We start from the raw sequence: 14855 nt of genomic DNA, 5'->3' as shown, positions 1-14855 counted from the left end.
GCTCCTCTGCTGCCATCCCTACCCCAGCTTTGTAGCCTGAAGTGCTGGGTAAACTGCAGATACATCTCTGAGTGCAGTGCAGACTTTGAGAGTTGTTTAAAAATCTGCACTTTTAGTTTACCTTTGTTTGCTAAATGCAATTTTTCACCCATGCTCCTCAACAGATGTAACCGTGCCCAGACAATCTCACCGCACTTAGACAAACTCCTCGCATTCAGGTCAGCCCCATCCTGTACTAAATATTTGTACAACACAACAATAAATTGTCAGCTCTTTTGAGCAGGAGCTGTGAGTCAATTTGCCTTTGTCTATCTCCTTGGGCAGCTGTTTAGACTCGTGCCAAATGAGCACTGAAAAATGTTTGGTTCTGGTAGTGACTTCCCCGCACTGGGCAAGGAAGAGCCCAAGAACCTTCCCGAGGTTCCCCCAAGTGCCGGGGGCTTGGGACAAGTCAGGGGCAAGCGCTGGCAGGCGGCAATCTGCAGCCCAGGTGTGGGGGAAGCTCCCCTTCCCATTACAAATAAATCACTGACTTCTGCTGGGCTAGCATGTTACCAAAAAGAGGCATCAAACTAGACTGCCATTCCCAGGAAAATAATTAAAACCAGTCTTAAAATGAAGTTGAGGGGAAGAGTGCATATGAAGAAAAATCTTTAGCTCTCAAGGGTTTTCAATATATACTGTATTTCAGCTGACAAGGTCCATTGATTTGTAAAAGCAAGGCTGCCTTTTAAGTGGTACCTACCCCATGTTTGTGATACTTTATGTATGCATGCTTTACTCATCTTTTTGCCCACCACCACCCTTGGTAAAATCCATTACTTGGAACATACATCTCTCTAATTCCTGGGAAAAGGACATTGTGCAGAAGATGAGACTGGTTTCAGCCTGGCATTTATACGATTATTTGGTTCAATGCTCACCCTCCCTCTGTTATTTTCCTTCTGTCTTCCTTCAATGCTTAATGGTTTCAGATCAAGTAAGATGGGCTTTACCATGACGTTATCAAGGCTAAGAGCTACACAATCTATTTCCTGCTCTCAGCAACAAAGAGAACAGATTAAAGAGAAAACAAACTGCAAAATATCCTCAGGATTTTGGCTCCTTACTAGAAGCTGAAACAGCAAGGGATGCTGTCAAATACTTCTGTCAGCATAAGCTTGGTGTAATCTGCCTAGGAATAGTTATTGAAAATAAATGCATTTGCACACAGAGAAACATCTTAGTGGTAGGAACCCCTCACAGGAGCTAGGTATCTCCTATAAATTTTTAAATCCAAAGTGGTAAATTAGCATTCAGACAGGACACAGTATCACAGCCAGCAAAAGAGGTCCAGTTGCCAGCGCAGCTATTACGGCACAGCGCTGGTGGCTCCTTTCAGAAAACAACAGCGAAGAACTCGCTGACAGAAGAAAGAACAGCAGAGTGAGGGAAGAATATAAAATTAACCTTTGCTAGATAAAACAAAGTGACAGATTAAAAAGTAACAGATAAAAAAAAACCTTAAAAGTCTCCACTGCAGGGAATTAAATGACAATTTTGATTTTCCATAAAAGAACAAGTGTAGGAGAGTGCTGAGCTGCAGGACAAAGGCCACTGCCCCACGCATCCAGGTCCCACGCCCACGGCAAGGCACCAGCTCTCCTCGGTGCGGCGGGGAGCTCGGCTTCGCCTCCCAGAGCATCACATCCAAGCCAGGCAGCGACAACTGATCCAGAAGGTTCTCTGACAAGATCATGGTGTCTGTGATACGGCGATTATCTTTTTAAGCAGCAGAGGTTTTTCTTCAGCATGAAAGGGGGGGGTTTGGTCTGGGGTTGCACTGGGATCCACGTCAGCCCCTCTGCCTTCTCAGAAGTGCTTTGCTGGACACTCAGATAAAAGCAGCAGCTGTGTAACAACGTCAGAGACAGTGAAAGATGCTATCAGAATGCAGACGAGAGCACCCAAGAAAGGCAGAAGACAGCCGACTGCTACCTGTCTCGTGCTGTTTTGTGCATCCACAGAGTCAGGAACAAAGTGGCCCCGAGGAGCGAGCAGTCATTCCAAACATGACGGACAGACAGAGGTCAGCCCCGCTGCCCGCAGCCTGTCCGTTGGGATCGCCGAGTTAGCAATATTTGTGACTCGGAGGCCTTCAGCTAAGACATCGAAATTAATATTTATTATCATTGTTCTTAAATGTTATGAGAGGACATTTCATTATGTGCATAGCATAGGTTCAAATTTATAAGCCTATACTGATCTTTGTCAATAATTACTATTACTGATCAACTACTGCAAAAGCAGTAAGAAAAATCCCTTTATTTAACATAACAGAATAAATCACAGCAGAGCTCAGTAGGAACAGAGTACCTACCAAAGCCAGTGAGACCCATATCACCAACGAATGAGTACAAGGCATTTATTCAAGTCATCACAAACATTATCAAGATTCTGCCTTCATTTAGAGCAGTAAAACAGTGAAGAAACAGCTCATTGCTTCCTGTCTTAGAAAGTCGAGTGGGACACATGGCTGTGGCACGAGGGCACTGCCTCACGGTCCCAGTGTGCGATGCTCACGGCCAAGCTGAACACGGAGGCACCTGACAGTGATTCACCAGTACAGCTGCTTGTTTCTGCCCTTCAGCCGGGAGCCATTTCTGCATTTGTCTGGTCAGTCTAAGCACAACTTGCTTCCCTTTTCTTCCACCTTCAAAAGATTCTGCCTCCTCACAGACCGTCTCTCTTCTCCTGCGCGGCGTGCCTGGTGGCCCCAGACACTCCATCTCTGCTCATCCCGGAATGAGAACCCAGGGCTGGTCCCACGGAGAGGGCACACCTGCAATGCATGGGAACGAGAAAGGCGCCGGGTTCAGGAGCTGAAAACCAAGCAGCGAGTCACTGTAATAATTTCAGTCTCCATGGAAACAATAAAAAAAATCCTGACTTCTCTCTCAGCTTTTAGACATGATTCCCACAGACTCTGACCACTTGTGAGAAAGCTTGAAGACAGTAATGGATTTTCTGCCTTACCTTTCCTTTTTAAGAAGATCCCTCCTCTAGGCATAGTTTGGTGATGGACTGGAAAAACAGGACCTCAGCAGGAGCCTGGTTAATAACCGGCATGCCTCACTCGGGGAAGCAGACATCCTGAATAGCTAACAGTGCTAGAAGCTCAGGGCACTGTTCACGCTGCGAAGCAAAGTGCTTTACATTTTGTATTTTCCTCTTTCTGTATCTGCTGTTTCAATAAACACATCTGCATCACAATGCATTTTCCTTCTTTAAACCCTGAGGCACCAACCCGGCAAGTGGGAGGTGAGGGAAAGGAGTCTAGAGCAAGTATTAACTGGGAGAACTTTTTTTATTTCAGAGCAACAAACTCTTCAGCTTACTCTGATGGAGTAGTTGTCACTGCCAGCATGCAGCTGACCAGGGGTGGGAGAGCAGGTATGTTAAGAAGAATGAAAAATAGGCAGGTTTTAGGTACTAGATCTTGAGGAAAGTGTCAACAGTGAACTTAAATCAGACTGTACAGGAGCCCCTCTGCACACAGAAGAGCACGATACCAAAGCAGGTTTCATTTCTACCCATTCAAAACAGGAACAGTGATAGGGTTACTGGGAATAAGAGAAGTTTCTTAAACTTACTGGAAGATGCCGATCCCCAGTAGGCCAGTGTCAGGCTGCTTGTCCGCCAGGCTTTCTGCAGCCATCTGTTATTCAGGAGGTGCTTCAAGGCTTCTCCATGAAGACAAGCTCCTTTCCCATGTGCCTGTTTATTTTAAACAGAACTCCCCCTCCCTGCAGTCTCTCTTGGGAATTGGTGGCAGTGTCCACAAGAAGACAGAAGTTTAATCACCACTTTTTGGCAAAGGCTCCAAAGCAGTCTAGTGGGCTTTTGGTCTTGCTATGTACCTTTCCCGCTTTGCTCCTTCGCGGTTTAGCAGAGCATCCTTCCTCTGCTGCAGCGCTCGGAGCTGTCTGCCAACTGCTGCAACACATTCGTCTCCTGCAGGCTGGAAGCTGTTCATGGAACAGGCTGGGACTCGACTCTCTCCCCACGCAGTCCCACGGTCTCAGCACACCGAGTGCCTGAAGGATGACTGCTGTAACACCAGGAAGGGTCGGGCACCCCTGAAGCGTGTAACTGCAAACGGGGTGACGGCAGCTGCACACCAGTGATGAAGCGCAGCAGAGGGTGGGTGGGCAGGTTCAGCCACATGTGAAGCTGCTCGTGGGGAGCAACAGAAAGAGCCTTAAAGATAAACTTACACACATTGACTCCACCTGCAAATTGGAGAAGTCCCACTGCAGCTTTCTGAAACACCAACCCCACATGTAAAGCATTAAAGTAAAATAAAGCAGCCATAAGGGAACTTCTCTGCAGACCAGAACGAAGACAGCAACATAGCACACACCACATTCCTGTTTTCTGGATACAGAGATAGAGGAAGGGGACAGAGACAACCTACTCGCCGGATAAAACCACTGTCATTTCAGACTCAGACTCATGTAAAGAGAAGCAACCCATCATGCAGAGCAATTGCTGTCAGGAACATGGGCAGATGCCTTGGCACAGGACAGCTCATTTATAGCGGCATGAAACCCTATCAGGGTAACAGTTCAACTGATTCAATCAGTAAAATAACAAGCATGGAGACAATCCAATAAACTGCATCCTCCTGATGAGCACCGAGAGAGCAGCTGGGAGCGCTGCTGGCGAGTTGCGTGCACGGCGACGTGGCCTGACACCACGGTGAAGTCCTCCGCTCCCACTCTGCCCACGTGCAGGCTCTCTCTGCACCAGGAGCATCCCTGCCGAGGAGGCGAGAGCTGGCCGTATCTGCTGGATCACCACCACCTCCTCTTGCCCCCTCTGCCCTTATCACTGCAACCTTCTCGCTGAACCAGGCTGACTGCACAAGGACCCCAAGCCCCTAACGCTTTCTTTGAAACCAAGAGGACACACGGAGCAGCAGCTCACAGCAGGAGGCTCGCTCTTCTGGCTCTACAACTGCTAGATAGAACTCACCAACCAAGTAACTTTGAGGAGAAAATAGGCTCTGGGTTGACCCAGGTGGACGTCAGCTTTCCTTAGACACAGACACCAAGGAACACTGCAACTCACTTGACAAGTGGCAGGCTGGAAGATGTGCAGCTTATCTGAGACAACTCCCAAGGAAGAGCAGAAGGGACTGGTTAGGCAGCCCTCTTTTAAAGTCACAGAAAAGGAAATGGAAAATTTTCATATAGGTCACACCAAAAAAACGCCGTGGGAGTTCGTGAGGGACAATTACAACCCAATTAATTGTCATTAAGAAGGTGCTTAAGTTCATTCCTGCCTAGCAAAGCACTTAAGCATGTATGTCTACTTAAGCAAACATTTAAATCTCAGTGCTTTGATAAACTAGGGCTGCAATGCAGAACAAGGGCTTTGAGGGAAAGTGCCCTGCTTAAAATTAAGCAGGGAATGGTCTTACATGGCTGCAGCCGTGAAACAAGGTTGTTAACAAAAGCTACAAATCCCATATGTATATAGAGATCATGGTAATCCTGCCTTCACTTAATTTGCCTCCCTTACTGCCAGAGAAAGACTGGATCTCGGTGGCTCAGGGGAACAGGCTGAAGATAAGGAACATTTCAGCACCGATTTGCTGCTCTGAACCCAGCTCAGGTCAAGGGCAAGCAGAAGGTGTTAATGGGTCCTGAAGGACACACATCTGCTGCACAAACACAGAAGCCATCGAAGCCCTGGAAGTGGCCTCAGCAGGCAACGAGCCCGTTTCTGGGCAGGCTTTCAGCTGCACAAGCCCAGGATGCGAGCGGCTGCTTTGCAGCGGGCAGAGCCGATGTCTTTTGGTAGGTTAAGGTTAGTTACCAGTTCCCGCTCCCAACTTGTCTGGCAGAGACAATTAAGACTGTGTCTCTGCCATTACATCAGGAAAATCATATCAGGACGCTTCAGAAAAGCATCAATCAAAAAATAAAAAACGCCACACTGCAAAACAGCTTGGAAATAAAAATACTCCCTTATAATGAAAAAAGTATCAATTCCTTTAAAAGAAAATTTTCTGCAATTTCCAGTTAAAGAATTATTGGACAATAAAGGACCATTCTGATCATTTTAACCATCCACCTCCTTAATACAGACTATAAAACAGTTCCTAGTTCCTACAGATCTCCAGAAAGGGGGAGCCAGTCTCAATTTATAAATGTTTAGGTACAGAGAACCCACCACTGCCTTCAGTAGACTGCTCCAAGGGTCCACTACTCTATTAAAAAGCTATTATTTTTTTAAAAAGGCAAACTATGCTTTTTATCACTGCTAACTTAAGACACACACTTTTCTCCAAATTAGTCTTCATAGGGAAGGCTCCATAGGTTGCTGTGGATCGTGGGCAGGAAAAGAAGCAAAGAGAAGAAAGAAAGAGAAAGAAAATAATGACCAATTGACAATTTAATTTAGAGCTAAATGAAAACCTTGTCAAGTGACATGAAATTACACGGTTCTGTTCAGTACGTTGCTGGGAAAAACATCTATTGCATTTTGTATTTCCAGCTACTAATCCTGAATGTTGGTACCAGACAGCGCACACAGAAGGTTAGCCACTCGGCTCAAAACCAAACTTTGCAATCTTTACAGAGAGGAATCAAGATTATTCAGCAGGTATAATAGGTCAATATGGGATTAACAAAGAAAAAAAAAGGAGTAGTTACCACTAAGAAGATGAGAGATTTTATACTGCTATTAAAGAAAAATCAGATGTTCAAAAGACTGAGAAAATGCACAAAATCATAATGCCTCTGAAGAGGACGCCTGTGTTCGTGCGGTACGCCGGGGCTGTGCCGACCTCCTGCTGGAGCCAACGCAAAGGATTTTGTTGGTCCTCAGTTTGGCCCGAGAGAGTCAAAGCACCATTCGGAGCAAGAGAGCACAGATCTCCAGCATTAGCCAGCACGGCGCTGCTTCTTCCCCGGCATTCCTGTGTGCCGCAGTCACCGTGAGCAAACTGGCGAGGAGAAATGGGCTGTGGTTGAGGTTTTCAAGTGACCAAGAAGGGAAGAAAGTGTAACATCAGCTCCAAAGCCAGAGAAAACACACAATTTAAAGTAATTTCAATTGGAAACGCTTTGGGAAATGCTTTCCGCTCTGTTCAGAGGAATATTATGCATGGCTACTGCTCTAAGCAGGTCTATAGTACAAAGAGAGTTTACAATAACACAACAAGAAGAAAGTCATTGGAAACTAATGAAGAACCTACGGCAAGACCAGAGCAAGACCAAGACCCCTGTGATGACTATCAGATCAACAGACACGAAGTGCCAGGAGTCCTCTAGAAACACTCCAAAACAGCACAACTCAAATTACGGCCCCTCCATTTAAACATACGCATATATACATACACACGCGCACGCACGTATTTATCCCCAGCCTTTGTGGAGATGCAGTCAAGTGAAGCCAAACAAATACCCCCCAGGTCAGTGCAGGAACCTCCACGCTCAGGTTTGCTTGATGCGTTGCAATCAGAAGGTACATGCTGCTTTATTTCACTGTTTTATTTACCTTTAGAACACACGACGGGTCCAGAAAACTTGAATTTTGCAAGTCTGAGATCAAGGAACTAAATTTGTATCAGAAAACAAGTTGTTTTCAAAAATTACTCTCCCAGAGCAATGTGCAGAGGATAGTTAAAACAAGGCAAAAACTTTGCCTTTATTCAGTGAGACGGTTACAAATGACATATATCGTCATGACAGTTTATGCCATAATTATCGATCACATAAAATGACGGCACTGCTCGGCGCAAGTCAACCACTCAGCTAAAGGTGCAGGACTGAGAACTCGGGAGTTGTAGGTCACGGGCCCACAGGGCAGGGCTGCCGGCAGGAGGAGGAGGAGGAGGGAAGGGAAGGGAAGGGGAGCTGCTGGAGAAGAATAGCAAAGGACCTTGTAAGACTTACTGAACTGCTGCGGAACCTCTCCAAGAGCACTATCCCCCTGGAGAGGGGACGTCAGCTCTTCCTTTCCTTGGTAAGGAAACATAAACCTTGTGAAACAAATTCTGGTCAGAGAAAATGTTTTGTAGCAAGGCCTTCCGCTGCAACAGTTCACATAAAAATCAGACAATGAGTTTTTCCCTACTATCTATGAGCATGTTTAAACATTAATTCCAACCATGTATTTGAAAGTTACGGTGCTACTAAAAGGCCCTGCTCCCTGAACTACGTCTATCCAGACTTTCATCCTCATTCTCACTGCAGTAACTGAACAACTCACTGGCTTCCCATTATAGCTGTAATTACGGGCTGGTTCCCCATTTGTAAGCTTAATAATCTCCTCAGTCATAGGTAACCGTAGATTTCAGCTTGAATATTATACCCCTTATAAGTTCCTACCACTGGAGCACAAACTTCATCTAAGCAGCACGATGGTTTTCCTTAGGTAACATTTATCCACATGACATCTCCTAAGCCCATTTGGCTGTCTTTCCAGACTTCAAGAACAACTGAACACAGCTCCGTAGGAAGCAGCCGCTCGGGTTATCCTGGGTTATGAGAACTGCCTTAGCCTTTGACAGATACCACAGTTCTGTACCTTTGAAAATGAAAATGTCAGAGCGAACAACAGCAACTACAAAGCTGATTCGAGTATTATGAGGTGCTGCAGGATAGGCAGAAAGAGAGGTCTTCAGCGGCCAGTCCTCACTGATACCCAGACCCCCACATCACACAAAAGTGGAGCGGAAGCTCAGAGCAGAGAGATGACTGTGCTACCCCACCCAGCTACAGCACTACAGGTTCCCAGGCTCCAGCAGCGTTGTTTCAGGCACCTTGGCTCATCGGAGGTAACCAGAACTTACACAGCAAGGCCAGGGATACCTTGCTGAGTAAGGGGTTTGCAGAAGACACGCACTAAGAAGGTCTTGCAAAGTTTCTCAGGTGCCCTATGTGCTCACCCTGGACGTTTAAGGGATGCAATGACAACAAAGAGGATGAAGATGGAAGGTCTGTTATCATGAAGGCACAGACAGTCACGAATTAAGAACCCCTTGCAATAAGCAGATGCATTACTTAAATGGTTTGTGTTGCTTCGTCATCGAAGCCCCAGGAAATGAGTTCTCCACAATAAATTCTGTCTGCTTATAAATCATTTGCTTGAGACAGCAGGATGCACCGTAGCGCGCTGTTTAATCTCCGTCTGCATTTGTCACGCATTTGCGGCCACAATCAGAAGCACTGAATTGTTTGCATATTCCAACTAGCAGCACATAAATCAGGTTACCTTATTTTCCCACCTCGTGCCCAATACATTTAATGGTCTCCCAACATTTACAGAGAACTGTTACTAATCCCACTACAGATTTCATGCCGGGTTACACATTTTGTCATGTAACCTCTTCTGATTCATGCACACTAACATGATGCTGTCTAGAATAAAGGCGTAGAGAGGGCTATGAAATACTTTTTCCACTACTTACATGTTACCTTGTTGATTCATAAATATCCAAAGCCGGAGGGCCACAGAGAACAGAACAGAAATATTTTAACTAAAAGATTCATGCCTGTGCTATGCTTTGCATGGACTGCTGATTGGGGCTTGATTTGGATGTCCCTGTTCAGTATCCACCTACAAAAAACATAATCTGGAAGGTCTCCCTTCTATACCACTATGATCCAATCCCCTCATACCGGGTACAAACTACAGGTTTAGCCTCACTGCAAACTATTAGCAAGAACCTCAAACCATACCATTAACTGTTCAAATTAATCTGATCTTCTAGGAAACAAAAAAACCCCATCCCAACTTCTGACACTAAGCGCAGAAACAGTCCAACATTTCCCACTTCAAAGATAACCAGGAAAACTCCATTTTCCTCATAACCATCTTTAGCTGATTTGCTTACAGAGAACACCAAGTAGGGAGGGAGTCATAGCACCTGGAAAAGGCAAAACTCACCAAGTAATTGCTTCCTTTCCCCAGACAGATGCTGTCAACCACTCAGAGCTTAAATTAGTGTTTGAAAAGAAAGGCATTTACTTGAAAAAACAGGTTTCCCACGTTCTTCCATAAATCACGAGCATAGGGACACTAAAGGCCCTGCTTCGCCCACAGCTCCTGAAGAACCCAGATCCAGCTCTGAAGTAACGAGGTTTGCTCCCTCCCCCGGCTGTGTCACCTCTTCGGTACAGATCAACTCCCACCACACTACAAATGCGCATCTTGTACTGGAGTATCCAACACCAGCATATCTATTTATCTGCATAGTGAATACACACTTCTAAAAATTAACATTTCTGCTTTCTCTCTATCCATTTTTCCCACGCTTTCATCCTGTCTGTTGCTCAACCCAGTTTTCCTTTCCTATTTTTTTGTTAGGTTCAGTCTTGCTCCCCTACACCGTAGTTCTGTTCAAAGGCACAGACTTTAACATACCCAACTAAGCAGAGATGAGACAAAAAGAAGAGTTTGCTTGTCACCAATCGGGGAAAACATAGGTACTTTTGTGAGTTTTGGCAATGTCCAAATACAATACCATTTCTGAGTGAAGGTTCAGTCAATATAATAAAGCAGATTGCCCAATGCATCTTCAAAGGACAGTGAGACCATTAAAACCCAGTGAGGACTGTGCATGTAACTTCCATTTACATCTGAAAATTTTATCCTTAGTCACTACTGAGAGCATAATATCCTACTTCTGCTGAGAACTCATGCAACAAATTAAAAATTGAAGTCCAGCAGCAGGGAGCCCGAATATTGTCAGATAATGAAGGAAAATTAAATGGCCAGAAATAGAAACAAGTTTTAAATTACTGGGTTTTTGTGTGTGTGTCTGTGCCCACGCCTCCTGTCTTGGACACCAAAGCCCTACTTTCTCTCCAGAAGGGATCTGAACCAGAACGCCAGAAGGGCAGAGGGGCAGAGCAGAGAGAGCACACGGCCCCAGCACAAGCCCAAATCTCCTTCTGGATGCTGGTCCCCGCTGCACATCCCTCCTCTGCCGAGCGAAGAGCCAAACTAAACTCTCCCCACGGCTTCAGTTAAGCGAAGCTGCAGCTTGGTGCCATCCCTGCCGCCACGAGCGCTTGCCCTATCCCGGGTACCAAGCACAGAGCACAAACATACTGTTTACACCACCACCTCACCACACAATGACGATATTTCAGAGTCGTCTCCTCACTGACTTACAAACACAAACTGGTTTCTGAGCAGACCACTGGCTACTCTTTTGGCAGGTAATTGTTTTCTGTCCCTTCAACTCAAAGGCAGGCTGGCACTCAAACTTCAAACTGTCCCCATGCCGAAACGTGGATCCTTCTCTCCTGCCGTAGGCTGGGATCCCAGGATCACCGCAGCTCCCCTGGTCAATCTCTGAAAAAAAGAAAACACAAGTTGTGTGGGGGAAGGCTCTGACACCGAGCTGGTGCAATACCTGCCATACATCCGCGCTGCGTGCCGCTCATCAGCGCTCGGCAAAGACATCACATCCCCGCGGGAGCACCGGTCCCCTCCGCACCGTCTCACGTGGGAGGGGGTCAGCAGCGGCACAGAACGCAGTCGGGATCTCTGTCGTAACACATAAACGTCACCACTGTCGCCAAAAGGCCCTCTTAACAACCTCTCCTAACTGCTTCCTCATCTGTCAATTAATCACCACGTCTCACTAAATGGGACCAGACCTTCAACTCCTTTGGCAGAGAGGATGCAGGTGGGGTGTCTCTGCCGCGTTGCCACGTCTGCTGTCTCTCCTTCCCTCCCTACCCCCATTTCCATTCCCGCGTGTGGTCCCGAAGCAGACAGCTGACACCTCACTGCACAGAAACAGAGTTAATCTCTTCCCGCGCATGTATTTTGACTTCAAATAAACCACAGACGCAATTTTCTGTTATCTTCTGCTCTGTACAATTTCATTTCAAAAGGGCCCCCTGCTCTGTATCACTCTTAGCTACAAAACTTGATTCCTTTACAGCCTCCTCAGTGCTCCCACGTTATTTATCTGCTTCACATTCATCTCGTCTTCCATGTTCTCTAGTTTTCATCCCCATCATCTATGATCAGCCTTGCTGTCTTTTCTCCCCATTTTCAATTTCTTAAACCAAATTGGAAACTTCTTTTATGACATTTTCTTTATAGAGGAAAATCACATAATCCAAGATTTGCATTACTCCATCTAATATTCCAATTCGGTTTGAATAACAACAAGCACCTCATTATTATTCTGACTTCAGGCAACTTAGATACAGGTGTATTTTGAATAGAAGTCACAACAAGGCACCCAGCTTCTGTTACTGCTGTATCTATCTTGAACTAAAAAGTCACTGCCAGGTAATGAAGCAGCCCCAAAATAATTTAACATATATGAATATTAAAGTTTTCACGAAATAGGTTTCTGTTTTTGCCTGTCAGCGAAAACAGTTTGCCAGAATTTGAGTATCTTCCTGCAGACTTTGAAAATCTAAATGTTTAAGATTTGTACTTGCATATAAGGGACAAAAATTAAAACAGTTCAGATATTAATGCAGCACTGAACTGTACATTACTCTCCAAAGAAAAAAACCCAAAATAACAGCAGAAGACAAATAGTGCAAATCATGAAAAGAAAATTCAGCTTTAAAACTCATCAAATAGAAATAAGATCAAAGGGCAGCAGGCACATTTTAGGCATGTACCATTGTGTCTTGACAGAGACTGATAACGCTTCCTGCTACAAGTCAGCAGCCTTTCAAAATTACATTTTTGGTATTCCTTTCCTTCCCTTCCCACATCTTGAGGTCTTGAAATACAGTATTGGCAAATAACACCGACGGCGAGCTGTCCCGCAGCGTGCCCTTCACCCAGCGTCTCCAGCTCCTGCCACCACTGAAGCCTGCAGCGTTGGGTGCCCTGGGGAAGGAAACGCTGAACGTCCCGGTACCGCTCTGGTTGCTGACATTTGGTCAGAACGAGATGGAAGCTAACGTACGTCACTCCAGCCATCTCTTAAAACAACGAACAAAGTATTAAGTCATCTCCCAGCCCACTTTGTCCCTGCCACTGACAGGGCCATGGGGAGCAGAAGTGCCATCACTTCTCAGGCTGCTCCTCTACATTCAGAGGCTCACTCTTCTACTGAGAAGCAACAAAACTCTAACACAGAGACAGGCAACGTATTCCTGCCCACACCCGGCTCGAGAGGGAGCCCTGTCCTCCTAAAGCCCACGGAGTTTCGCCATTAGGTTCAGCAAGGCTAAGACTGCATCGCCAACCTGAAGGGCTTCCCTTCGCACGCACCCGTGGCTCTGGGAACTCCACCGAGGGGCTGCAGATCGACGCGCGGAGCAGCTCCAGCTACTGCAGAAGGCAAAGGGAGCTACAAATGTTCAGCATATCCATTGCTTTTGTAAAACGAGGACATGCTCAGGCTACCAGATACTCGACCGCAGGCAAGCAAAGAAAAATCAGCCCCTTTTGACTCTCTGCTGAGAAAGAACAGAGGTAAGACGGAGCTCTCGAGGCACTGATTGCCCACTCTGCTCCCCTCCGGGCTCACGAAGTCCTTTTCCATCACCCCGCATGAGCCCAGCTGGAACATCGCTACAGACAGTGAAATCCCAGGTTTAAGAATGGGAGAGAAATGGGGGATTAGAGCCCACGTTTTCTGCTGTGCACATGATCTCCTAGCTAGCAGCAGGCAAATAAAGCCAGCACATTTTACTACACTAGAGAGGTCAGAAAACAGAATTTCTGTCCTGAGAAAATCCCCTGGTTCCCACATTTCTTTTCATACACAGTAAAATTCATACAATATTTAGCAGGGCAGAAATTTCAAAAATGAGTAATTCAGCAGTATCAAAACATGTTACTTCAATAAGATTGAAACATTTCTCCTGATGAATGTTGAAGTAAAATCACTTCCACATTAGAATAATAAAAGTCAAAACTAAACAAGAACACCTAAATCAAGTGTTTTGACATTATTTAATTGAAACAAGTTGACATGAATCTTTCAAAACTTCTCCATCAAATATTATATCATGCAGATAGGATTTTGACAAAACAGCATTTTCTAACAGAAAATGTTTCACCAGAAATTTTTCATCAGCTATTTATGCTGTTTGTCTTCTGGCGGTGGGTGGGGAAACTGGGTCCCTTCGCTCGGCGCAGAGGCGGCAGCCCACACTTCCAGAGTGACTAATGAGAGAGAGAACCTCTCTGCTCCTTCACAGCTGCACCGAAACACCGCAGGCACCCAAAATTTAGGCCACGCTTCTCCTGTGGTTCCGTGGGAACTTCTGCTCCTGCCTGACTCAGTTCTGGAGGAGAACAAGGATTTTGGAGCTGCAAGCACTACACTAGCAAAACTCCAGTTTCTGGAAAAAATATCTACATAAAAAATATCTATGTGGGATTTGTGAGCACTTAGAGGTCATGCCTCAGGGAATTACGCAGATGTTACCCCTAGTCAGAAAAAACCCTCAAGAAAATACTTCACCTCACACACATTATTTCATACGTATATTAACTTTCCTTAAACTAATGAAAGTTACTAGTGTTCGGCATGTATCTGAAGAAGCAAGGACTGCGGTGTTTCTATTGCCTAGTTCTTTTTGTGCATTCCAACAATGAGGAAAAAAGGATCTAAAGAGGAAACCCGATGGGGAGGAGGGGATAAACCAAGAAGGAAAGGCCCTTTCTGCATATCTTTGCCACATCCCTCCCACCTAAAACCACCACTGCAGGACAAATGCAGGAACTGAATCTAGCAGGTTCATTAGAACCCTGCGGCGTAACATCAAATCACTCCGCTAAGGTTTATACAAGACTTAAATTCAAGTAACGTGACCCTGAGAGCAGCCCAGGTCAACACATCATAAGCTAAAAGCCTCCACGTC

General features: G+C 45.7%; 1 protein-coding gene across 1 annotated transcript in view; it reads right to left on the bottom strand.

The window, feature by feature from the left end:
- LOC104162428 (CUB and sushi domain-containing protein 2-like) overlaps positions 1 to 14855 on the bottom strand; it is a gene marked incomplete at its 5' end in the record, with an annotated part of 281493 nt that overhangs the window by 117369 nt on the left and 149269 nt on the right. The window contains 1 exon segment of the mRNA XM_009701143.1: positions 11173 to 11355. Within this exon segment, the coding sequence (XP_009699445.1) occupies positions 11173 to 11355 (183 nt within the window).

This window comes from Cariama cristata, unplaced genomic scaffold (genome assembly GCF_000690535.1).
Source record: "Cariama cristata isolate BGI_N322 unplaced genomic scaffold, ASM69053v1 scaffold4885, whole genome shotgun sequence".
In the NCBI taxonomy this organism is placed as follows: domain Eukaryota; kingdom Metazoa; phylum Chordata; class Aves; order Cariamiformes; family Cariamidae; genus Cariama; species Cariama cristata.
This window is presented reverse-complemented; position numbering and strand designations above follow the sequence as displayed.